This window comes from Crotalus tigris, unplaced genomic scaffold (genome assembly GCF_016545835.1).
Source record: "Crotalus tigris isolate CLP2741 ecotype Arizona unplaced genomic scaffold, ASM1654583v1 scf7180000024472.5447098, whole genome shotgun sequence".
NCBI lineage: Eukaryota > Metazoa > Chordata > Lepidosauria > Squamata > Viperidae > Crotalus > Crotalus tigris.
Window position 1 is genome coordinate 4,942,031 of NW_024100643.1, and position 27,066 is coordinate 4,969,096.

General features: G+C 38.3%; 1 protein-coding gene across 5 annotated transcripts; it reads right to left on the reverse strand.

Moving 5' to 3' along the window:
* Positions 1-224: 224 nt before the first annotated feature.
* SAMD14 (sterile alpha motif domain containing 14) lies at positions 225-25,799 on the reverse strand. 5 transcript variants are annotated; one of them, XM_039333117.1, is made up of 12 exons: positions 25,260-25,799; positions 21,125-21,176; positions 20,564-20,607; positions 17,576-17,722; positions 13,944-14,101; positions 10,665-10,974; positions 7,932-8,019; positions 7,691-7,765; positions 6,689-6,848; positions 5,664-5,783; positions 4,004-4,159; positions 225-3,461 (listed from the first exon to the last, which is right to left on the reverse strand). In XM_039333117.1, the coding sequence occupies exons 4-12, from the start codon at positions 17,592-17,594 to the stop codon at positions 3,306-3,308; spliced, it is 1,242 nt and encodes a 413-aa protein (XP_039189051.1). In that variant the 5' UTR covers positions 17,595-17,722; positions 20,564-20,607; positions 21,125-21,176; positions 25,260-25,799; the 3' UTR covers positions 225-3,305. The 5 variants fall into 5 exon arrangements, with proteins under 5 accessions (XP_039189051.1, XP_039189052.1, XP_039189050.1 ...); XM_039333118.1 differs by lacking the exon at positions 20,564-20,607 and having other exon boundaries at positions 13,944-14,080; XM_039333116.1 differs by lacking the exon at positions 20,564-20,607.
* Between the last annotated feature and the right edge of the window lie 1,267 nt (positions 25,800-27,066).

Here is a 27,066-nt window from a genome sequence, read left to right on the forward strand (position 1 = left end):
GTGGGGGAGAAAAAGAGTGGTTGCCTTTTTAAAATTGCATATATTAAATATTTTATACATAAATCACAGAGCTAGATTTGCCAACAGTCCCTGCTATGTGGGCAGAGGTCAGTTGTTACATAGATTCACAGACAGTAGGAGAATATTCTTTTATGAATATGCAAAGGTACATATGGCAATATCCTAGAGCAAAGTAGAAATTAAATTATTGTGTGCAATATGCATAAGCACATAATGGCTTTATTGCAATATCTGTTGCTTCCTCCTGTTTTGCATGAACATTTAGCAATAAAAGAAGTAAAATGTTGGGCTGAGATGGGAAAGTAAAATTAATAAAAGCATTTTATTAATTGTGATAAAAATGGGCCCCAATTTCCAAGTCAATATATTCCCTCCAAATATCTTGGATCTTTTGCCAAGACCCTTTGGGCTTTGGTCAAAGCACAAATCTAGCAGTTTAGATAAGTCAGGACAGATTTTTATTCTGTTTTTACTATCCCCATGTCTGCAAAGTATTGCTTCATATTGGTCATTGTACAGTTACGTTAGCTGAGAAATAGTGGTAGAGCAGGAGTTGCACCCAAGGAAAGGCGGGATAGGGGCCTTTTGGCTTTCTGGCTCTTGTCAGTATAAGCACTGTGATAGAGAGGTTCTGTTTTCTAATAGGTCTGCCCTCAATTCAGAATGACTCTACAGTTCCCACAACTGCAACAGATATCTGGGTGATGAATCTATGAGGGAAGTTCTCTACAGAATGCAGGATCCTGGCAGAAAAGACTGTGTTTGGACAAAAAGAGAGGTTGCTGTCCAACTGCCCAAAGCACTGAGAGCTTTTAAGAAGTTTCAGAGAGTAGGGACTGAGGGACAGTTAATATCCATAAACAGCGAAACAAAACAAGAAGAGTGAAGCCTGTGATTATGGGTTGCAGGTTTCTTAGAATCCACTGAGGATTATTTAACTAGAAAACTGACCCAAAGAAAGTCAACTCTAGGAAGAAAACAGAATGTCCTCTTAATGAAGACAAAATCTGCAGTCCCAGTTGATCCTTCCTTCCCTCTCCAGGGAGCAACACCTAAAGAAATATGAGATGCATGTTCCTTCCACAGTTGCAAATTTTAGTTCGAGTTTTTCCATATTTCTGTATTTCTACAGAAACTCTTGATAGTTAGTGGCCTAGGTGGGAAGGGTTCTGCATTATAGTTATTGATTTCTACAGTTCACCTTTTGAAAAATTTATTTTGGGAGAAGCTTCCTAATACAAATGGAGATTTATTTTCCCCTTTGCTAATTGGGAACAAACCAGTTCTTTCTAGAGATTTAGATCCAACCCTCAATGTGGGCTCAAGACATCTCTGCATAGTCCTGAGTGTGGGTGTTTATAGGCTTCTGTGAAGTAGTAGAATGTAATTCAAGACTGGTATAACACAGTTGTGAGAGAAATTCAACGGATGGCTATATTGAGGAGCAGATCTGTGCAATGACTGGAACTGGATAATTTGCCTTTCTTGGAACAAGTAGCAAAGTTTACAAAGTTTAAAGCATCAATTTTAAACCATAGAACCTCCCCAAGTGGAAAAGGCAAGAGTCTAAATATTGCTGTTCTGCTCTTTCCAGAAGAGGGAAGGAGCTGCAAATATGAGCTGAGTTGTCCATGCAATTTAAAAGCAAGGGAGAGGCAAAGTGCATTTCCCCTGAGCCACCTACATTTTCTTAACAGAACACAGTTTGTTTTTCATCAGCAATATCCCAGAAAGGTTTAGAGAGCACCTCCAATCCCACAAGGTTATTGCACATTCAGCAAAATAAGACAGAAAGTGAGCGTGTGTGTGTGTGTGTGTGTGTGTGTGTGTGTGTGTGTGTGTGTGTGTGTGTGTGTGTGACTGCATGATGGGCTGCAGGTTGCAGACATGCACTGGTTGCCCTGTCTGTGAATATTATGTGCCAATTTGATAAAACAAACCTAAATTTTCAGAAGGCATCTGAGAACAGACCTTATAGTGGAACATATGCAGTGAAGTAGTTTTAATTTCCCTTCATTCTGATTTCCACTTTCATCGTAAATATGAAATAATATTCTGAAATAAGATGCAAAACCTCTGAGGTTAGTAAGTGCTCTGCTTGCCCTTTCAGGGTGAGGGAAAGCACTTTATGCATTGCTTTCTTTCTCCTGTATGCCCAGCTTTCTTTCCTTCCCCCTTCCCTCCAGAAAACTCAAAGAAGAAAATGGAATGTCCTCTTAATGAGGCAAAGAAATTCAGTAATAAGAAAAAGGTGGTCTTCTTGAAGTGTCAGATTATCCATTGCCCTCTCCTTTTGCAACAACCTTAAAGCAGTCCTGCCAGCATGAGACTGTTAGGAAATAAAGGGGAGAAGGGGAGACCTTCCACTTATCTGTGCAATAACTTTAATGCACAAAACCAGCCGACAATGCAACATTTCTTTTATTCCACCGTGATTCTTTGTTGTATATTGCCAGGCATCTAAAGCTCCTCCTCCCCCCATATAAGTTTGGTCTCTTAAGTGGTGAGCAACCTACCCATCCACTCCCAGCAATATCATTCTGTAGGCATATGCGAAGAATGGGCAAAGACTGCTTTGCCCTCCTGATGCAGAGGAAGGGAGGTAGACAGGAACCTAAAAGAAATTGTTATGCAATTGTCTCAACCTTGTGTTTTGAGAGTGTTTGTGTATGTGTGTGCATGCATGGCTGTGTGTCCCTTGTTTGTGTCTTGCAAGGCAGCTATGTTCCCCTGGTAATGGCAGGAGGATGTGATGGGATATCTAACTGACACAGAATATGAACCCATTAAAGCCTTTTGAGGTGAGCAATTTTGTGTAGAGGAATAAGATCAACAGGGAAATATAGAGATATCGCTGTGTCATCTGAAGGTATTACACAGAGCAGGGACTGGGGAGATAGCATCATCACCCACCTCCATGTTGCACCACTGGCAGAGGGAGTCTTGCTGATCCCCTGAAAGTGCAGTTGGATTGTCCTGGCATAGTAGAGGAGATACTATTTGCATCAACTTTGTCTTTTCTGTCCCTTGTGGCCAATCCAACATTAGTGATGTGCCAAGCTCCTACTGCTGGTGTCGCCATTATCTAGTCCCAGAGCAAGTTCAGCTTCGCCCAATGTCCCACCCAAACCCATAACCTTTGGTAGGACCATGCTTGCATCTTGCTCTCGTTTTCCTGAATGCTGATGTCCATCCCCTTCATTCCAGAGATGTTCCATAGGAATAGGGAAAAATGGGTCTAAGCCTATGTTGGGAAATGGTAATTCCCCCCTTCTTCTCTTTGCTTAACTCTTCCTCTGTTCCTGTTCTTTCTTTTTCTGTTTTTCTTTCTGCTTCTCCATCTTTTCCTGGGCTTTTTTCTCTTTCTCGACAGCTGCATTCAGCTCCTTCAGCTTTCTTTTTAAAAGAGACCGATCATGAGAGTTGCTGACACCAAGTGCCTGTGGAAATGGAGGAAGATATAGCTGTAAAATCAAGTCATGCAGAGGAAACTTAGTGCACGTTCTTGTGGTCCCTTAAATTACTGCGGTTTCTAATGAACAAATAATTCATACTTCAGCAGCAAAAGAATTGATTTGTAGACTGCATCTGAAATTGACAATCCTAGGCTAAATGGATAAAGAATCTGATCTAGTATATAATGCTATCTTCCTATAATTCATTGCATTTCAAATATGACTTGGATGTTTAAATAATCCAGATCTTTTTCTAAAAGTTTATCAGCTTGGAATCCATTTGGAGAAAAATGCTTGAAGCACTTGCTAATAAAAGTGCCTATATTTAAGATCTGTGCTTACATAAATATTGAACATTTTCTACTAGAGTACAACTTGTTCTATCAGTGCTAAGTTTGTACTTGTAGACCAAAAATATGAACTAGAGGGCCTTTTTTTCCCCCAAACAGTATTTCATCTGCAATCTCCATGAACGGATTGATCTATCTTTCAAAAACCCATTTTCAGAGAATCATCTTCGCCGTTACCTTCAGCTTGGCTCCATCAAGGAGCAGCAACTGTTGTCCATCCACATCTTGAGCAGCGAATTCTGCCATGTACTGTTCCAGGTTCAAACTCTCCAGCCACTGGCCCACTTTCTGGCTGCTCCACATTGAAGCTGCACTCAGAGGCTCATCCAGAAACTTCAGGGAAGATTGTTTGTGGGGGAAGAAGGAGAAAGAAGGTGGAATCTGATGTTGACAGTAATTCTTGTACTTTATATGTGAAGTCTAAACTTCCTGGCATCACATCTAGTCAGCCATTTTGAGGGGGCACTGTTCATAAACTTTAACTCCTTTTAAAATTATTGGAAAAATACGTATTTGCTTTCTCTATAATCACAGGCATCCACAGTAAACTACAATTATATCAAAATGATGTCAGAATACAAGTCCCACAACATCTTGATACAAATCTCTCCCTTGCATACTTATGTCTGACATCTTTTATCATGACATGTGGTTCATCACTTGTCAATCAAAATCTTTTAGGGATGCCTCCATCTACACCATTTCAAGATGTTCTAATGGAAAAATGTGGTAGAAATTATGCTATCTTTGTTGTTGATAATGTAATCGTGGGAGCTACTGTGCTGATATTCATTCTTTCTCCTTCAGTAATGTATCAATATTCTATGCTTTAGGTAACCCTCATTATCAACAGTTTCACATATCCAGAATCAATAAAACCCCAAACCCCAACACATGCAAAAAGGTATTTGTGTACCCACAATTGTGCCTTTCATGTTATTTTTTTAATTCTTGGCATGCATGAAATGAGGAATGGGGTTCTGTACAAGCTTCAGATATATTTTTCCTTTCATTTTATCATTTTTATTGAAAGTTTTAATAAATAAAAACAAATGCAAACTATTGAAAAGTAAGGGCAGAAAATACAGAAAAGAAAAAGAAACAAAAAGTGCAGAAAGAAAGAATAAAAGGAAATCTAAACAAGCAGCTTCTGATTTCCTTTGCAGAAAATATAAGCTGAATTACAAAGTTATCTTTTACTCTGCAATTACAAAAGAAAGATCACTCTTTGCAATTATTCAGGTTTTATTTTTCTAGTCATACAACTTCAAGTACATTGCTAAAAGTTATATCATTTGTGTAGTGTCCCTGTATTTGCTCCTCACTCGGTTGCAGCAGTCCTTGCTGGGTCTAGAACGTAACAACATTATTACATGTAGCATACATCCTTCATCACTGAATGATTGCAAAAGGATAAGATTTTTTCCTTTTTTTAACATCATACAGGTTATAATCACACTAATTATATCAGTTGGATAACTCTCCCTGTGGGATGCAGAGAATAACCACAGGCTATGACCCAATTTCTATAAATTCAGCTTCTCATTATTCACAGTTTTATTACCATTTTATGTTGGAATGACACCCATTTAAATCATGTAGTTTCTAATAACCCAAGTGATATTAAACATGCTAGTATATTAATACTTATTCACTTGTTTCAACAGAGATAGCAACTTGAATGGCTGACTTGTGGTGGGATGAATTCAGTGCTCAAAAGCACTGAATTCATCCCACTATAAAAATAAATGTCTAGTCCGCATGAAGCATGAAGGTTGAACAGGCAAAAGAGGAATTGCAGTATTATTCTCCAGAGTTTGAAAACTGAGAGACTAACCTCATCAGATGATTGTGACAGTGTATGGTATGGATAGGAACACTTGGTCTCTGGCAGAGCCATGCTCAAGGTCTTAGGACTGCTGCTGGGAGGGGTGGAGTCATCACTTAGGGTGGATTCCTGGCAAAAACACAGAATTAGAGAAGCTGAGAGCAGTACCTATCTCTTTAAGTACAGAGGGTGCGGATGAAAAAATTGCCAAGAAAAGCAAACATACCTCTTAACATTTTGCACTGGTAGTCCTTGCCTTACAACAGTTCATTTAGTGACCATTCAAAATTACAACAGCATTGAAAAAATGCTTATGACCATTTTTCACACTTAATGACCATTGCAGAATCCCCACAGTTATTTGATCAAGATTCGGATGCTTGACAACTGGTTCATATTTAGAACAGTTGTATTGTCTCAAGGTCATGTGATCCCCTTTTGCAACCTTCTTACAAGCAAAATCAGTGGGGAAGCCAGATTCTCTTAACAACCATGTTACTAACTTAACAACTGCAGAAAAAAGGACATAAAAAAGCTGGCAAAATTCACTTAATGTTTCGTTTAGCAACAGAAATTTTGAGCTCAATTATGGTCATAAGTCAAGGACTACCTGTACTTCTGGGGAATTATCCAAGTCAACCCTTCAGTTTTTAATGTAAGAAAAAAAAAAAACTTCCCATAGGCCAAAAGCAGAGAGCTGTCTCGTCTAATCGCTTTTCTCTTAAAAAGTGATGGTTTCAAAACATTTTAAATAAAAGATCCACTTCTTCATTCCTGTTCCCATTCAGTACTGTTATTGAACAGCCTCATTGCATTAGCTCTAAGGCAGTCTCCACATAAGATAAAACACAGCTGCTGTGTTCATATGTCATGATGTGCCCCAAGAAATAAAATGTATCATGGCTTTATATGAAGCCCTGATTCGCACAATAGGCTAAGGCAATGCCTTGGTTCCCACAACCCCATTTTAGCCTCGTCTGGCAGATAGTCCCTATGAGGTTCCAGCTCTCCCCCCTAATACATGGTTTTGAAACCTGGGAGGCAGATTTCTTGCAGCTGAAGGCCTCGTTCTTGGGGGAAGAGGTAGGAGAAGCTGTGCTCCCTGAAGAGGCTGAGCCTTTTCCACTGTCTGTAAACCAGGAAAAAGGCATGAAGGGCGATCCCGAGGAACGGCTGGAACCCTCCATCAACTCCCTGTACAAGTCAGACAGGTAACAAGGAAAAGGGCCTCAGTAAGTTTTCTATTCGTTCCCCCCCCCCCCCGAGAGGTGAATTTTACATGCATCATTCCTTCAATGAAGTCGTGAGCTGGAATGTGCAAAATGTACCATTCCAGAGATTGAATGTTCTGGGGAATGCCAGAATGTTCCATGTTTCTTCCAGACCATATTGATCCAATTGTTCTGGAGCCTGTTACTTTTTGAGAAGTAAATTTGATGACTGATCTTTCTAAAAAAAAAAAAAAATGTGGGGACTACATCACAATCTTTTTTTTTCTCCTCAGAAGATTTTGTTCTGGAAAACAACCAGCACACCTCCAGAATTTCTATGGTTTGGAAGAAAATCTGGAATGTTCTATTCCTAGAATTTAAAATTTTATACATCCCTTATTGTATGTCACCTAAGCCATGTTGAGAAATGAACAGAGCTGGTTTTAAAAGGAACAAAATGATGCCTTTGCCAAGATTTTGAGATTAGTAGGAGGAAGCCCATCACCCTCATATTAACAAATCCGGTACTAATTTTTAGTCATTGGAGAAGACTGTATAACTGTCATACTTCAAATAAAGTACAGGCCTATTCACAGTCATTGATTGTTCTACAGTCTTTTATGTACAAATTCCAGGGGGAAAATTCTAGATGGGGAAACTGCTCTCCTAAGTGGTTGAACAAAGAAACACAGCTGTACTCTTGAAGAATACCTTTTTGTGAGCCATCTGCATTGTTCCTTGATAGGGGTTTGGGTCTTCCAGATTATTTTCAGGGCTCTACCAGAATTTAACTGAGAAGAGCTTTGGGAAATCCTAACCATTTACCTATTGCCAACAGAGAGGCGGTTGCCTCCCTTCTCTTTTCTGCTTTTTCCAGAAGATGCTCTCCTGAGGGTGACCCTGCAAGAGAGAAGCAACACAATTACAAGCACACAGAAGTATTTGTGTAAACCCGATATCTCACAGTGGTAGGAGCAGAAATTACCATATGAAAAACTCCAAGAAAATAATTTGGGCCATATACGGTACATTGTTTTTCTTACTAAGCCCAATCTCTAGGACTCACCCCAAATCCAGAAACTTCCGGCGTGTTTTTTTGTCAAGCCCAATTGTGGGGCTTTCCAGTTCTGGAGGACTAGCATCCCTGCTGTCATCTGAAAAAGAGGCAAGGGAGTCAGTGGCTTATTTCAGAAAAGAGCAACCTAATGTACAACTGAGCTACCTGCCATTAAAAGTCTGTCTTTTATTCCAAGAGATTCTATTTAGGAAAGATTCTATTTTGAATGTGCTTGGGGGTACATCTCACTGCTGCTCTGGATCTGGTTAAAAAGGGTTCTGAGCCTAAGTTCTGAATGAATTTACAGTTCATGAATAAGTCCCATGAGATGTTCATGCATAAAGCTATCTTGCCTATAGGAAGATTTAATAGGATCTATTGAAGTGAATTTGAATTGAGTGCTTGTTCTGGTCTTGCAAATGTTAAAGAAATCATTGCTGCATAACACTTAAGCATAGCAAAAAATACACACACACACACACACACACACACACACACACACACACACGATTCAGATTGGGTTTACACAGAGTGCCAAGCCAATTTATATACTCATAATTTATTGACTAAGCCACAATTGTGCTAAAACATCATCTGTGTTTTATTTTGAAAAATCACTGTGTTCACTCGAAACTGTTAGCTAAAGTCTTTTTTTTTTAATTAAATTTTTTTAAAATTTTACAATAAAAACCCCCTTCCCCAATCCCTCCCAACCCACCCCAAAACCCTCCCCCGTTCTTCCCAGAGCTGAATACAGGCTTAATTAGATCTTAGAAGAAAAAAAGTTTTAAACCCAAATAAACCTTAAGCAAATATAATTATACACAATAAACAAATTGTAAAATACTTTAGCTCCATTATATATAAAAAACAAAAAGAGGAAAAACAAAAAAGAAAATAAAAAGAAATAAAAAAAATAATAAATTAAAGAATAATAACAATTACACTTCTAAATAATATCTTAAAATTATATAAATTATTCAAAAGCTAGATAATATTTTCTTATATCATACTTATATTGTATAAAATTTATCCATCTTTTCCACACCGAAAGATACTTCTCTTGCGATTGATCTTTCAAGAAAGCCGAAATTTTTGCCATTTCCGCTAAGTAGTAAACTTTAAAAAACCATTCTTGCAAAGTAGGCAAAAATTTCTTCTTCCAATATTGCCCTATTAACAACCTAGCCGCAGTAATTAAATTTAACATTAAAATAATCTCTTTATCATCACAATCAGAAACAATACCCAACAAAAACAATTGTGGAGTAAATTTTATCCTTCTTTTAAAAATTCTTTGAATATTCCACCATATCTTAATCCAAAAAGCTTTAATACTTTTACATGACCACCAAATATGATAATAAGTAGCATCCGAGCAACCACATCTCCAACATTTAGGCTGCAGGTTTGGATACATACGAGACATTACACAATATGCGTATCCAGCTTCAGAGCTAATGAAAGATATAGTTCCTCAGAAGACCATTGAGAAAACTTTTTTTTCCTCTTCTCTACCTGTGAAACTGCCATTCACAACTGGACATTCTGTAATTGGCACATCCCTTTGGAGCCAATCAAGATAAGTAAAGACTGATTTATTGGCTCATCAATCATCCTTATCCTTGTTAGAGAACATTATATAAATAGAATAACTAAATAATATAATGAAAGTTATAACTGAAAACAATCCAAAGTTTTTATGAGAAAGGAAGCAGTAAAATAAAAGTGTGGGAAGGAGTTGGAAGGGAAGCTTTAAAGAGTTAAATGTGGCATTCTAAAAAAATTATATGGGGCCAAATACAAGAGCCTCAGATTGCTTACCCAATAATATCTTGACAATATCAGAATGGATATGTTCAAATATATATTTGTTCCTTTTTCTTTTTAATTTGGGGAAGATTTTGCTCTTGTGAAAAGAACAGATCTAATTGGAGGAATTGGATATATTTAAGGGATGAAATACAAAGCTTAAGGCATTTACTTTGCCCCTAAAGTCTCCCATATGGCGAGATATGTTGCTTCCCCACAATTAAAATACAAAATGTCCATGTGTTAGTTGTTTATTTACTAAATATATTTTTGTACAGCCACAATAAAGCATCAGCAGCCAGCAATTTCATGTCAAAACATGCAATTAAACCCAGAAGATGTTAACAAATAAACCAATAATCAATAAAAATGTAAGATATAGTTTCCTTGACACCAATAAGAAAGGCCCTTCAGCATCTTGGGAAAAGATTTCAGGACAGGTGCACCTAAATATAGACTGAAAATGGCCTAGCTGTGCCCTATTTCATAATATGATAGAACTGTAATTATAACCACAAGGGAGCCAGCATGTATATGTATTTTCTTCCATTTGGAGAGATGAATTCCAAATACTTTTATTGTTCAAAAAATGTTAACATTTTAACTGGTGCTAGAGCTTACTCAAGTGTTTTTGGGTAGTAGAGACAGATGACTGGGACCCTCTTAGCATTATCAGGTAAGCTGAGTAACTATATGGAAAGGAGAGAACTGTTATCTTCTAATAACAGTACTAAGGAGGACATTTCAATAGCTGCTTCTCTTTCACATCCAGGCAAGAACCTTTGGTGCAGAGCGGTTTAAACTCAAAATCCCAAATATCTGTTGCATCCAATCGGTCTGAAAGGAGCTAAATTTGCTTTTCACAATTATAGCATTGCTAGCTCTTCTTTTATCCTTCCCCAATTTCAAATGTTTTAAGTCAGCCTTTACCTTCACTATGCCTCTCTCTTCTTGCATAGATGGGTGAGCTGTCTGAGCTGGGACAGGACCTGGGCGAAGAGCTGGTGGGTGTGCTCCCCAAGCCCTCCTGGGAAGGGGTGTTGGTCAGTGGTCGGTAACGGATGAGAGGAGAGGAGGAAAGCTCTTCCTGTTCCAGTGACCTCTGTACTGTTGAGGCATCAAAGGAAAACTCAATGGTGCGAGTGAAGACTGAGGAACCAGGGAGAGATGATGAGGCATGGAGGGAATCATGAAGAGGGGATCTCAGGTGATAGATTGGGCTTCCACAGCCTTCGCCCACCTGGAGAGGAAAGCAGAGATCAGGTTGCATGGGTTCATCTCAGAGACATCCCAACAAATCTCATCCAAGCACACCTAGGGGATAGGATGCCTTTCAGAAAGGCATAGAAAGAAACATTAAGTTTATCTGAGAAATACATTTCTAACATATTAACTTCTCCCAAACTATGCACTGTCAGTGTGTCTTCCCAGAATTCTCAAGTCTCTGGGTATCCTGGGAACATAGTCTGAATACATCCATTTGAGCTGTTGGCAGAATTGGCAACTGGTGATATATTTTAATAACATAGCTTCCCATATGGCAAAAGAAATGGTAACACAGGACATTGTCATAATCCAATGGATTATTTGTTCAACTAAATTAGATGATCATTATGTTCTTGACCAGCTGGCAATTATAGACAAAATCCAACTGGGCCAATCTTTACTTTCCATCACTGCTATTCTTTCCTTTCTTTTTCTCTTTATATATTGATTATTATTGCTTTATCATCATCTAACTCATTATTTTTGGCAGAGAGTACAGCACTCTATTTTCTTGAACAGGAGCCAGCATGCTCTAAGTACTAGGCATTCTGGATAATGTTCACATGGATATTGAAAGAGAAGTATATAAAAAGAATGAATGAATACTGAGGTTTTTTTTTTTTTAAAAAAAAAAAAACCTATCTGTATCCTGAGTGCAATCCGTACTATATATAGCAAAGCTTACTTCTGAGCTAGCCCTTTGATTAAGCAAAGGAAACAGTTACTTAAAGCTAAGGTTTTTGATTAAGGCACCATGAGCTGCCCAGAATAATTGCCTCATTGCTCCTGAAACAGGCACTTCTTCAGAGCAGAATGTCACTTCAACATAGGATATCGCTTTTGGAAAGGGACCTCAAAACCACAGGAAAGGGATTAAGGCACCATGAGCTGCCCAGAATAATTGCCTCATTGCTCCTGAAACAGGCACTTCTTCAGAGCAGAATGTCACTTCAACATAGGATATCGCTTTTGGAAAGGGACCTCAAAACCACAGGAAAGGGACCTCAAAATGATGGCTGTGGCAGCTATAAAGCTAGCCACCATGACTGTCTCATATGGCATCATTTGGAAGCTCTCCCAATAAAAAGACTATTGGATAGAGGGCCAACCAACTGGATAGTGAATAGTGCTATTGTTTTTTCTAAGAAGGGAGCATCCAGGAAAAATGCTTGGGAAGACAGGTGGGGGGAGCAGCAGATCTATATTCTCCCCTCCCAGCATTGGTTCCTTTAGGCCAGATGTGTCAAACTCGCAATATCACATGACATGTCGTGACGTATCGTGACTTTTTTGCCATTGCCAGCAATGGGGTGGGTGCGGTTTCAGCATAACGCATCTGGCCCACGGGCCAGCAGTTTGACAACCGTGCATTAGGCCATCCTTCTCTCTCTCTCTCTCTCTCTCTCTCTCTCTCTCTCTCTCTCAACCGTGCATTAGGCCATCCTTCTCTCTCTCTCTCTCTCTCTCTCTCTCTCTTTCTCTCTGCATGTGTGTGTGAACCAAATGTTTAAAATAAACTATTATGTGTACACATATGCATGTATATATTTGTATATGTGTATGCAGGTTTCTTTATTCTATGGTAGATGGTAAATATAAGAAAACCTAGGGAAAATGTAAATTTATTTTATTTAACCAGTCTTTATTTTTATAACTAACTCAAGGCAACATACATATCTGATCCTCCTTCTCCTATTTTTCCCGTACTGTGAATTGAGCTGAGAGAAGGTGACTGGCCCAAAGTCACCCAGGCAGCTTTCCTGATTAAGATGGGACTAGAATTCATAGTCCCCTGTTTTAGCTTGCTTTTTAACCACTGGACCAAATTATGGCAGCTAAAATAGTGACATGGCTTTTTAAGCCTGTTGTATCTTAACGTTTAAAACTTGTTTCATTTATTGATTGCTCGTTATCCATAAATAAAAACCATCTCCCCATCAACTATATAAAAATATTAAATAAATTGAAAAACCTTTCCCTGTTGAATATGGCCATCAGCTGTAGAGAAACTGATTGCAGAACACAAAGGTTCTGTTTGGGAACTTATTTTAAAAGCCATGAAACCTCCAGATAATCTCTCTGCTCTGATTCAGCTCAAGATGTTGAAGCTAGAAAGTGATCATGGGGTTTTCCTATTTAGTACCTCTAGTACCTTTGCTGTAAATGTACACAGATTGTTCTAAAATTAGCTATCCATCCAGTTGTGTCCATAACAACCCACAACAATTTCAAAATTGGGACACATACCATGACATCCTTGCAAAAACAGCAGACCTTTCTTCTTGTTAAAAACATTTTAAAACAAGAATACAGTGGAGATTTTGCCATTAAATTCAATACTTTTCACTTCTTTAAATCATAAACTCATTTAATACACTCTTTTTAGCTGTGCTGGCACAGTGGTTAGAATACAGTACTGCAGGCTAATTCTAATGATTCCCGGCTGCCAGCAGTTTGGCAGTTCGATTCTCACAGGCTCAAGGTTGACTCAGCCTTTCATCCTTCCGAGGTTGGTAAAATGAGGACCCAGATTGTTGGGGGCAACATGCTGACTCTGTAAACTGCTTAGAGAGGGTTGTGAAGCGGTATATAAGTCTAAATGCTATTGCTATTACTAATGATTATATTGAGTAATAATTGTATATTTTCAGTAATTATATGTTCATTCATAGATAATCATTTTTTTGAAAACACATTTTTGTTTTTTTAAAGAGTAAAATAATAATAATAATAATAATAATAAAACAGTACTTTTAAAATATCTGATTCCTTTTCTCTTTTAAATGGTACATCAAGAGTACACTGTATTTGTTTTATTATTAGTTTAACATGCTAAGCTGAAGTCAAACAAACAATGTTGTTAGTGTGAAATGCACAAAATATCATAACTGGTTGCATCAATAGATCTTGAGCAATATAAGTGAGTAGCATCTGGGTACCAACCTTCTTGTCCAGGATATCATCACCTTCTGTTGAGCTGACACTATCTCTCAAGCGGGACCGAGAGGGGCGTTGTCTCCTGCCCTTGGCTGAGAGTTGGGCACGGGCCTTCTGTAAGCTACTGTCCAGCCTCTGGGTCTCTGGAATCACATCATTAAAATCTGGGAGTGAAAGAGAGAAACGGGAAGGGGAGCAGAATGGGGCAGGGGCCAGAAAGAGAGGGCAGGCAAAAAAGAGCGTTGGAGAGAATGGGAGAAATGGGGGCATCATAAAGAAAAGGCAGAGAGAAGTAAGAACAGCACAGAGAAAAGGAACAAGTGTACAAGACAGCATACAGGGCAAATGCAGCCAAGAAAAGGAAAAGGAGGAGGCAGTTCAAATGAATCACCCCCCAGGCGAGACGCAAAGAAGACAGCAATGGAATGAAGGGGTTAAAAGGGAGAGAAGATACAGAAAGAGTGTTCAGAGAAGAGAGGAACACACTGGCATTCAGCATCCTCTTTTATAAATATACAATGGAACCTGGAGATGGCATATTATACTAAATAGGCTTCTTATGGGACTGATGGAGTATTACAGATCCTGATTCCATGGAGATTCTTGACCATTGAGCAATGGCATCAACAAGACAATTTTCTCCACACTTCCTACCGGTACTTGCTCTCCATCAAGCATATGCTCACCCACCTATAGTGATTTCTTCCACACAAGGTCACATCCAGATGACAAGTTGTTGTGTATTAAATTCACTATATGGTGCACTTGACTTTAGTTGCATCTCTTACAAGGTCCTAATGGAAATTGTCATATTAGTTATTTGTATCCTCCTTTGTAAGTTCAGTGTGTAATATTGCTAGAATGAGGAACATATATGATGTTTCCCAGGCCAAAGATCAATCTCTGCCTTAGAGTGGTAGGTTGGATTTTCCCTACAAAAGTTAACTTTCTGAGTCAAAAGACAGCAGATGAAGCACACAGAATTGATAGGATTACACCTGAATAAAAAATGTAGAATCTGAGATCAGATGTGCTAATTAAATGTATCACAACTTTTGGCCTGCTTTGTCCCACTATTCCAGTCATATGTGAATTATCTCAATATACCATTGTTTTCAAAATAGAAGAGGAAGATCAGAGGTGAAGGACCTATAATCCTTCAAATATTGCTAAATTATATGTCCCAGCATTCTTTTCCATTGCCCACACAAGCTGGAGCTGCCAAGATATACAATTCTACAAAATCTGAAGAGCTAAGTTACATGATATATAGCTACATAGACATTACATTTTAATTCCAAAGAGATGGAAAAAAGTGAACAATCAAGACCTATTTTATCTCAAATTGTACTTCTTTTGAGAAATTAAATGAACTAATGTACAACATGCCACATTTACTGATTTTGAGAAAGTCACCTCTCAATTGGATGTCAACTGATTTTAATAAACACTGATGGTAATGTAATCTTCTCACCCAAGTATTCATTTATACTAAATGCATATTCTATATTGGATAGAATGACTTGTCTCCAGAAGTTGTGGATGCTCCATCACTGGAAGTTTTAAGAAGAGACTGGAGAATCATTTGTCTGAAATAGAATAGGGTTTCCTACCTGAGCAGGGGGTTGGATTAGATGACCTCCAAGGTCTCTTCCAACTCTGTTATTTTGTTCTGTTCTATTTCTAGAAGATTCAACAGAGCCTACTCCCAAGCAAGCAAGTGATGAATTACATCCTAATTATTTCAGAGAAATACTTTCGTTTATTCTTTCTTATTGAACGTTTTGTTGAGGAAATAAGCATCTTGCTTGTGCTACTCTGTTATCAGTCATCTTATCCTTCCAAAGTGGTTTTTATAACAGATAAGAAGAGTGACAGGTAAGTTACACTGCACACATATTTGTGGGTAGCTCCTATTCATGGATACAGTACAATTCATAGATTAATAATACCATTATACATCTCTTTCCCCCTCTCTTTTATACACACACACACACACACACACAGCCTGAGCTCTTAAGTATTCAAATTCTCTCCCACATGCAGAGACACAATTGCATCATTTGCTGTATATACCTACTATTTCAAGAACATTTTCCCTAGATACTATTTCATTCCATGCACTGAATGAATCAAGTAAACTGGTTACTTTCAGATAAGATAAATTGTGTGCACGCTCAGGGATCTTTCTCTGTGTGCACATGTATAGTCCTATGTACAGCTGAGTACCAGTATCTTTTGAGTATTGAGTTAGCTACTATTTAATTTATCACACAGAATAAAAAAATATGGAACCTTAATAATAAAAGGCATGAAATATCAAACAGCAGTGAGCATGAAAAATAAATAGGACCTGCTGAATTTTGGAAAACTAACATTTAGACTTTATGAATATTTTTGGCCAGAGAACTCTTGCGCTATCAGTTTCAGATGTAAGAAAATTAAATCTATGCTGAGAATTCCATGTAAATTGCAAAATTCTCAAATATTGCTATCCCATGGAATGGTATATTTGAATAAACTTAATGTAGGCATTACTTTTGCAGAGAATGGAAAATCTGTTTATATCTCTATCTCATTCACACAGAATCAAGGAACAGATTTTTCCATCCCCTGCCAAATGGCATAAGTCAATACCTTGCCCCATTTTCCTCTTAATGCAACTGGATTTTCTGAATCTATCACCACGAAAGAAAATACCCAGGCCATCAATATGGCAAGGGTAGTGAGAGCCAGCGTCTTAACTTGCAGGTGTAAGTAATTTGCCATAACTGAGGTGTAGTCTAAGTGGGCAGAAAAGCAGAATCGAGCTTCATTTTGGTTTGTGTGATTTATTCTGAATGAAATTGTGGTATTCTTGCCAGAGTATGAATATGTTACATGAGCTCAGAAAGAGTAAACCTGGCTTGCTTACTATGCTAAATACAATTCAGCTTTATTCTGAGTGTTATTAATTAAATTATTACATTAACATCCATCATTTTTAAAGCAGCTTCCAGGTGGGTAAGAAATAGAAATAAAAATATAATGATGAAGGAAATAAAAAGCTAATAATGAAGGAAGGACTCCTTGGTGTTGTGTAGGATCTCATGTAGTGAGAATAGAAGCACATTGTCAAAACTAGAAGCATTCTCATGAAGACTAGCTCTCTGACTTTGATTAGTCTATAGATAAAACAACGTGTAAATCTCATAGGACACAAAGATGGAAAGTAAGCAAAATAGCATATTTTTACTGGAATTAAATGTAATCCAGATTAAAGATTGTATAACATCAAAAGACTTCAAATTTCAACATTTACATGAAGTTGCTAAAGTAATAATCCACAAGCACTGAAGTATCATCAATACGCTGATGGTACCCAGTTATATACAGCATCTCCATCCTCAGCTGAACAGTAAATACAAAGAAAGTCTTGTTACTAGGATCTAAAGGGGGGGGGGGCAGAACAAGCTCAGGTTAACCTCTGCCAGAGTTGTCGCTGATTCTAAAGCCAGCTGACTCTCACACAGGTCCAGCTTTGATTCTGAATGGAGTTCTACTCCTCATGGCAGAGCAAACTTGCAATCTAGCTGTGCTGATAGATTTATGATTCATGTGGAAGAACAGGAGGAGGCCATGGCTAGGACAACCCTCACCCAGCTTTAGTTGGTGCATTGATTGCAGCCTTTCCAGAAGCAGAAGGTATTAGCAAAGATCTCTCATTCCTTTGTCACCTCGTGGTTGGACTTCAGTAACTTACTTTCCACTGAGCTGGTCTTGAAGATCATTTGGAAATATTTAACCTGTGAAATGTATTATAGTAAACTTCTGTTACAGGAACTGAATTAGTTGCTGTCATGGATTCTTTTTTTTTCTTTTTTTTTTTAAAAACCAAACCAATAAATAGATTGAACAATCTTGATGGCTATAAAGCACTGAAAACTTGGCAGTTGGTTGAGTTTTATACCTTCTTTCAGTGGAGATGGGGTGTGGGGGGGGGGGTAGGGAAGGAGATGTACTTTACAAAAGAAAAGCTTAGAAATAGAAGGAAAATGAATTTGTAAATTATAAACGCTTATAATTATTGTAGAAATTAATAGTCAAATATTTTTTATTTTAACTATTTTCTATAAGCTCTTTTTCATTTGCTGCTTTCTATTTCTGTTCTGTCAAAGTCTTTACTTTTTCCTTATATTTTCTTTTTGTTTATTCCTGGTTGGTTTCCTTGATTCATCTCTTCTTCTGAATCTTTGCTCCATCTGAGGGAAACAGACTGAAGAATTTTTATTTCAGACCACAGTGAATGAAATAAATGTCTCTCTCTCCAGGTTTTTCAGCTGCTCCCTTCTTTCCTGTTGCTTTTTCCTCAATGGGACATTTTTGTTCTTTATTTAACTCTTTTTCTTTGGCTCTTTTTATTTACTTCTTCCAGTACTTCAGGGCAGCTATCTTGTCTTCTCTCCTTTTTGCCTCCTGTCAAACACTGTGGTTTGATTGACAGTTGTGGTTTGATTGGCTGCTGGGTCATCCTGATGATGTGGGAGGGCCAAGAAGGGAGAGGGAGGAAGGAAGGGGAACAGGTGCTTTTAATCTGCTCAGGCACTCTGTCCTTCCACACCTGCCAGTTTGCATCCATGTTCAATTCAACTGCTATTATCAAGCCTTAATAAATATAGGCTCAACACAATCCCTGTAATTCTGAAGAACTATGAATACGTTGTATATAAATGGAGGTGGAGGAACCTTTTGAAGAAATAAAACACCGTACCATTTTATGCTTAATTATACATGTCCTAATACAGAGATCTAAACAGACTAGATTATATTTTAGATTCTTAAAAATCATTCCTTTACCAGAAATTCACAGTGAGTGTTAATGAACCATTCTCCAAAATGAAAACAGATTAAATAATTGAAGATTTGAAATTAAATAAGGCCCTTGGAGTTCATTTAATGGTATTATTGCAGCTGATTATTTTACAAAAATTGGAAATGATTGTCTTCTTTTCTCTGTTTAATTCAATATTGCAATCACATCTTTGATTCTTGGCATCAAGTCTTTCAGTTACGATGCCAAAGCCTCACAGACATGACTACTAATTGAATAATAGTGACCAACTGCAGTTTTGAATCAAGATCACGATGTTTTTGTAGCTTGCTAAATTCAACATAAATTATATTAATTTTGATCAGGATGTATTTATGAAATAGCAGATCCAAATTAGAGGACCTTTAAACCAATTAACAGAAATTCACCAAAAACCTGTTAGTTACTTTAATTACAGATATTTTTAAAACTTCTACCAGCCCCAATAGTTCTGTTTGTTTAAACTGAGCCCTGCCCTTTTGTCCTCCAAAATGTTTATACTGGTTTGTGAGTTTCCCAAAAAATTGTTTTCATATACTTTATGAAATTTTAATTAAAAAATACCTGTTTTAAAATAAGCAAGTTCCCTCACCTGCAACCCAGGAGAGAATATATATTTATTTAAGCTATTTGTACAGCTGTCCATCTTAAGTCTAATTCTGGATGGCTTACATATTTATGTTTTTCGGTGCTATAATTCCAAGCAGGGTCACAGACTAAAAGGTGCCCTCCAAAATCCAATACAATCTCTCTGCCTCTGCCCTCAAAACTCCAGCCTGCTGAATTGAAAAGTATAGAAATGGAAAATACCCAGCAGGCAGTACAGAAGGTCATGCCAACAATATCAAAATGTACTGGTTGGTTTCTTTACTTTCCAGCTATTTCCTAAGTTGAGCATGGAGATAATTGGTCACATCACGAGAACTATATAGCTCTATAATGTCTAATGAATGCTTATGCAGTTTTGAGTGTGCACAGTTGTTCAATAATTTTGTCAGGAATTGAAGCACATGAATTTTGGAAGAGAGCTTTATGAGAATACTGACCCAAAGGTTATTGGGAGAATAGGCCACAAAAAATTAGAGCCATTTTGTTGTACTGGTTAAGATAGTCAACAAGGAACTTGGAGTCTATAATTTCTACTCTTTCCACAGGCATGGAAGCTAGCTGGGTTGAGCCAGTCAATTTCTCTCAATCTAACCCATCTCATACTGTTGCGATTGTGGAAAAAATAGGAGGAAGGGCCATTATGCATGCTAAGTATTATAGCTAAGCCATCTCAAGCAATATGGCCTAACCCCCCGCCCCCACGAGATGTGGAATTCTAACAAAAAATAAGCCCCATGATTTTTCACCATCTTGCCCAAATCCAGTCTTCAGAAACTCTTGTGGCACGGCTCCCACAAAGCTGAGCCTCTGCCAATCAAATTGGACAACATTGGGCTAGGTCAGGGGTCTGCAACTTATGCTGGCTGAGGAATTCTGGGAGCTGAAGTCCACAAGTCTTAAAGTTGTCAAGGTTGCAGACCCCTGGGCTAGGTATAATACTATTAGGCTGTATGTGAGGAAAGTGTCATAGTGATTCCACCTCAGTGAAAAAGTGCTGCTTTGCCTTAAAGATGCAGTTCATCCCAAACCTCCTCAAAATGCAGGATATCCTTGTTTAGCAACTGCTTTGTTTTACAGTGGTGATGAACAAGTAACTTTATGACCAATTCTTGCATTTATGACCTTCATAGGTCTATACAGTCATGGTTTCACTTAGTAATCGCTTTACCTAATGATTAACTTGCTGGTCCCAGATTTCTTCATAAACTTCTGCTGCAAGAAAAACCATTGCCAGTCTGAATTTGGCATAAACTTTAAATGACTCTATGAAGTGGATATATGGTGAGAATATCTCTGGGCTTATGCAAATCATATGCTATGAGTTCCCCCATCACACCAACTCACAAACAGTGCCATCTTTAGCAAACTGCAATTGTGCCGAAAAGGACAGCACACACCCTCTGATATCATTGTACAAATGATACCATGGCACACCTACACCCTGATAGCTGAAACAATTATGCAAATCTCTGCATTTTCATATAGATGTTGTTTGCTCCATCTTGTTCCCCCTCACTGAAAACCTATGTTCCTTTACATCTGGGAGTGGAGGTTGAAAATTATGTGGGTTTGGAGTAACTTCATGCATCTCTTTTGCCCTTCCAGCCCTGATATCAGAGTATTATCTGCAACAAGGATCTCAGTAGGATTCATATATTTCTGCTAAGAAAGCTGTCACTGGATTGAAGACAGATGGATCCACGAAGATGGAAAGGCATACAGTACTTACCAAATATTTCATCTGTATCTTGGAGCTTGGAGGAAGACATGATGAAGTCAATCTGTAAAGGGATCAACATAGAGAGAGAGAAAGTACATAAAAACCATAACTGAGTCTTTCAATGCACTCCAGAATATGGAGAAATAAAGCCAAAAATTAGCAATTCTGCCCCAGTTCAGGAAACAGATCAAACCCTGCTTTGTTTAAAGGTGCATCTCCAATAATACATTCTTAGACCAACTCTTGTAATGCCATACTAACCATTACTTCTCCTAAACCTTTGAATGAAATTTGTTTCTTAACACTGAAAAATAAATAAATTACAATTATAAAACAATTTATTGTCAAAATTTTATAGTTTTTTTTTTAAAAAAAGGTTTACTAGGCAGCAACTCTGGTTGATGCTTTATATTAGGAGATGGCCTCAATATAAAGGTTGCATTAGGTTCATTTCACTTGTTTGTGGCCCCAATGGACAGACTGAAAATAATCCTACAAAGTAGTTTATGTGTGAGGATAAGGGTACCATTTCTAGCCAAAAACTTTAGAAAAAACCCATAGGTCTGTATCTGACCTCGAGGCTGTAAACACTCCATCTCTGGGATGAACGGTGGCCTCACATGTCCCCAAAAAGAGGATACAGAAAGACATAAATGTAACAAATAATCAATAGTTTTCCCATCAGGAAGCTTCAGCCTAGAGGCTGATCATTGACAGGCGCTTGCAACAGGCTGTTCTCTATTTATAGGGTATTTTTTCTTTAATCTATGTTTAAACAAAAAAAAAGCTTCAATTACAGCAAGGGAGGGTAATTTATAGTCTAAATGCTGTACATGACTTTAAGTACACTTTTTATGCATAACTGCTGAAATTTACCATCAATTTCTGCCTGCCCAAATGGTGGTGCCTGTCCAAGTAGTGTGGTTTCCCACTGAATTTTCTTGTAAACAATTATATAAGTATGTGAATACTTAGGAATTTTTCATGATCAGTTGTAAAGGATTAATATGTGTATGTGCGTGTGTGAAAGAGAGAGAGGGAGAATCTCTATTATATGCTTTATTTGAGTTTGGACAGGCTATCAAATAATCTAGAGTTACTTATTTTACAATATTTGTAGCCTACATTTCCATTGTAAAAAAAAAAGTCCTTACATTATTTATAACAAAGTGCCATAATTGTATAACACTAAAAAAATCCCTTAGTGACTGGCAAAATATTAACATTAAAAGTTTTTTTTAAAGTTTCCTGAAAACTCTAGCACTGAATCAAAACTTAGAAACCAATGGAAAATAATTCCTGAGTACAGGTTTCATAGAAATCTTTGTGGGATACCGGCTGACTGAAAACATAAAATGTAAATAACAATGAGAAATTCTTACTAAATCAGCTTAGTAATTTGGATAGGATAAAAGCAGCAGCAGAAACCAGCAAGTGCAGCTGGAAACCAGCAAGTGCAGAATTAAACAATGCAAAAATAAAAGGCTCTCCAGCCATTCTGAAAATGCCTTGATTTAGGCATCTAAATAAGTCAACCCTTAATTTCTCACCTACCCCCACATGTCCCCACCACCCCCACCCCATATGCTGCTTCTTTGTGGATTGGGGAGTGGAGGGGAAAGGAAGGCAAATAAGACTGGAACATATTAATAAAGAAGGCTGGAACATACCAATCTTAAAGCTGTGAGGCTCACTGATTCCTTTCTTGTATGGGGGTGGAAATTCATTCTGTACTGTACAGAATGCATTTAATATTTGCATGACACTGTGGCTTGATAAGCCTCTCCATTCCATCAAACAACAGTTAACATCAGCCAGGCTACCCCGCTGGCCAATTTTCCATATCTAACCCCACCCCTCTCTCTGACACAAAAGCTTTGTGCATTTCCTTAGCCTGATGGGAAAGCTGGAGATCAAATGGAATATAGAGGAGAAAGGAGGGGGGGGGGATCTCACATGTCTGGCCTGCATGTTAGCCACTGTTTAGGCCTGCCTGTTAGAGAAATGAGATGAAATCTCCTGGGCAGGAGGTGCATTAGGGTTGGAAGAAGATGGAAAACAGACAAACAGAGGAAAGAGGGATATCATCAAGAGGAATCAAGGGCATCCTGGCTTTGTCAGAGCCAGAAAAGAAAAAGGCTGAAGTCTACAAAGCATTCCCATGTGCATCCTTACAAACAGGAATCATTTGTGGATCTCTGTGATTGTCTCAAAATGGAGTAAGAGGTGCTCTCTTATAAGTACTTGTTGTATACTCATATTTATGTTTACTGCAGTTGCCAGTAAAATTTTGTGTTTGTGTGTAAGAGAGAGAGAGAGAGAGAGAGAGAGAGAGAGAGAGAGGGAGAGAGAGAGAGAGAAATGGTGTAGAACAGGTTTCGATGCAGAGAGTTTTCCTTTGGAACATTGGTAAGTGAATGTAATTCAGACAAGTGGATATCTCTATAGAGAACTGTCTATGTGTATGGGATATTGCCCTGTTTCTGGAAATGGTTTGTTGTTATCTCCTACATAACTGGGGCTTCATCCAGACACTCTTGCTACCAAATGTATCCACCACCAAAGTCCATTTAGGCAGGAGTTGGAAACAGGATGGCCTGGTGTTGTTGCTTTTTTCATTTCTAATACTCTCCTGCCTTCAGTGCTTTCAAAACTCCCAGGTATCTAGCATCACTGGAGAGGGAGAGAAGCAAAAAGAAAAGACAAACAGGGAAGGAAATGCTTTGGGGACATTTGTAGCAAAATAAAGAGAGGAAAGGAAGAAAATTCGGTAAAAGAAAATGGAAGACAAACCTATCCTTTAGAAAGCTTGCCAGAAAAGAAATACATAGGCCAGCAACACACACAAGGCCTAGCTTTACACTCCCTCTTCTCTTCTTCATGTACAATAGCATCAAACCCATCAGCTTAATCCATGTCTTCTTTGCAAAAGAGTGCAAGCTGCTGTCCAAGAAACAGCTCAGCTTCTGTGGAACTTTTCTGCTACTGAGTTCACAACATCCTTGCAGAGCAGATTGAGAGGAAGAAGCAAATGTCAGAAAGCCACTCTGGACTTCCAAACCAGGTTCCCTCCCCCATGCCAATCCACATGAGCACTGCAGTCACTGCACCATCTCTTTCCCAATTCAGGGGGGGGGGGAAGGGGAGAATTAACTGGATGTTTAAAATCTCTTCCTGGTGAAAGGCAATAGAATAGAGAAGAGATGGAATTCCACCCACCAACCTGTGGTTTGGAAGCACAGCCGGGGATTTCATTTAGTGAACAGTGCAAAACTAAGTAAGTTTATTAAGAAGTATGAAAGTACTCTGTTGATTTTTTTTGTGGGATTCCTGCTGATTAATATAGTCATCCCTTGCAGTTGAAGAAGTCCAATAAAGCTGAGCAGAGAAATAAAACTGAGACTGTGCCAAAGGGAAATAAGTCGTTCGTGTTCAAAACATTACCTTCATTTCAACAGAAATTTTATTTTCCACAAGATAACAAATATAACTAAAAATTGACGGAGACTTCATAGTAAGAATGACTGATAGAATGCTAAATTATAACACACCAATCTGCAAAGGGTGGGGACTTTCAAATGTAGCAAAGTACCGGTCTGTCCCCTGCCTTGCCTTTACTTCATAATAATAAGTCAACCCTGATCGATCAATCAGAATAGAGCTGGAAAGGACATTGGAGGTCTTTTTTATCCATTTGTTTTTTATTTTGTTTTTTATTTATTTGATTTTTATCCATTTGTTGATTTGCTTTGAAATCTCCTCCAGTAGATCCGTTTCCTTCTCTTTTCCTATCAGACTTCTAGGAATCTCTGCAACCCTCCTTTCCAGGTGGGATCAGGAAGAAACATGGAGTGGGAAGAAACCTTTAACAGGGGACCACAGATAAACCACAAGGCAACAGATCAGCTTCAACACAAGAAAATCAAAACATGAGGAAGACTGGAATAGTTTAGTGTTGACTGGAGGAAATATCACTTTTGAAGCTAAAGGCCCAAATGTAATTCATGGGTGATATTGTCCTCCTTCTCTCTTCTTTATCTCAGGCTCTTTCTTAGCTACAAAAATGTCTGAAATTTATTATAGCATTGAAACTAACATATAAACACAAGAGGGAAAGAGTGGGAGATTCAGAAGTGTGGCTTACCTGAGGCACCAAGACATTTTCAAAAACCTAGAGATCTAAGGATCTCATCACTGCAGTTTCTAAGTCTTTCTATCTTCTCCCATCATCTCTCTGAATCCTTCAACACTTCTGCTTGTTATCGTGTTCCTGCAGTGTCTGCATCCAAAATCAAAACCATCAAGCAAAAGAAGAGTAAAGCAAAAGAGGACGAAAACATCCAGATCCGGGCTGTTTTTTTTTTTTTTTTTTTTCCCCTTTGGAGGTGGAGCTTGAGGCTTTGCGGTGCTGATTTAAAAGGGGGAGGAGCAAACCAAAAATAAAAATAAAATAAAATAAAATAAATTAACCTAAATTAAATTAAAGTAGTGGTCCCAGAGAATTGGAGGCGGAGATTAATTGAAAGCTGGAAGCAGCTTAGCTGAGACTGAAGCAGGAAGAAGACACAAGCGCGGTGTTGCTTTTCTAAACTCCTTGAAGCTTTTGGCTAGGGCAGCCTGCCTGCCTGCCTGCCTGACTTCTCTACTTCCCGGGAGGCCTGGGTCTGATCTGATGGTATCAGGCATCCCTCCAGGCAGCCGGAAAGGATAATGAGCAAACAGATCGGTATGGATGTGGAAGGGGCGGGAGGAGGAGGGATAAGTGGCAGAAGGACGCTGCAAAAACTGCAATTATTGACCGATCCCAGAGTTTCTCTCCCCCCCCCCCGCCCATCTCCTTAATCTAAAGTCTTGATAGGAGAAACACAAGGGGGATGGAAATTTTTGCCAGCTTTCAAGTTCTGCAGAATTATTGGTCAGGTGAGATTTTTTACAGAGAAGCAGGATTTGTTTAATTTATTAGTTTATTTTCTTCTTCACAGAATCCCAGCGCCACTGTTTTTATATATCATAAACAGATGAGCTGGAGATTCAGGCTAGTTTACATCAGTGCTTTTTATCACCTGATGATTGCATCATCATGTGACGCTCTTCCCTTGTGAATGGTCATCAGATATTGAATATCACAGAATCTCTGCATAAACATATCATTCAGAGCCAGTTCCCATGTTCAGATACTGTTAAATGCCCAGTAGTTGCAGGTAGAGAATAAATGCCAAGTGTATGCACAAATGTACATACACTGATTTGCAGATCTGTTGTTCAAATTATAAGGAAAGGATAAACATTTGAAATATGCCTTCTCTCCTAACATTCTACTGACATCTGGAGCTGCTATTTAGTTAAGTCCTCAAGCTATTATCACTTAAAATTTCCAAAATGTGTACTGGGAACTTGAGGCCCTCTCAAGTTGCTAAAATAAACCTCCCAAAATTCCTCACCTTTTTATGGCCACTGTTTTGGAAATTCAGGGACATTTGTAGTGTCATAGTTTCTTCTCCCTATTATAGTTGATACCCACTAGCTTGATATCCACTTGATATGCAGTTGATATGCACTAGCTTAGGAAAGCAACCGCAGAATAAATCCATGGCCTAGTCTCTACAGTGGTCTTCTCCAACTTGGTGCTTCCAGAATTATGAGAACTATATGCTCCAAAATTCTAGGCATCATGACTATTAGGAATTCTAGACATTTCAAAATTAATTCTGGAGGGAATTAAGTTAGGTAATACTACCATAACAACTCTGGACCATAGCAGCTATTATATATTTTTCATATGACATTAAACTGGGATTGGCTATATGTTGCAAAGTTTATACAATTCCTGCTCAGTTCTCATGAACAACCTATTTAGTCTTATAAAAACGGAGCAGAGATCTATGCAGTCTCCCATCCTGGGAAGAGAGGAAGGATTTTAGTTTAATATACAATAGATCATGTTACCAAGT

Bases quoted from the DNA above. Each gene is read 5' to 3' on its own strand.
- SAMD14 (XM_039333113.1), bottom strand. From the start codon at position 21,164: ATGTCTTCCTCCAAGCTCCAAGATACAGATGAAATATTTG. The intron at 5,784-6,688 runs GTTTCAAAACCA...TGTTTTTGCCAG, and splicing joins GCAAGAAATCTGCCTCCCAG to GAATCCACCCTAAGTGATGA. The intron at 3,462-4,003 runs GTAACGGCGAAG...CCATTTCCACAG, and splicing joins TTGATGGAGCCAAGCTGAAG to GCACTTGGTGTCAGCAACTC.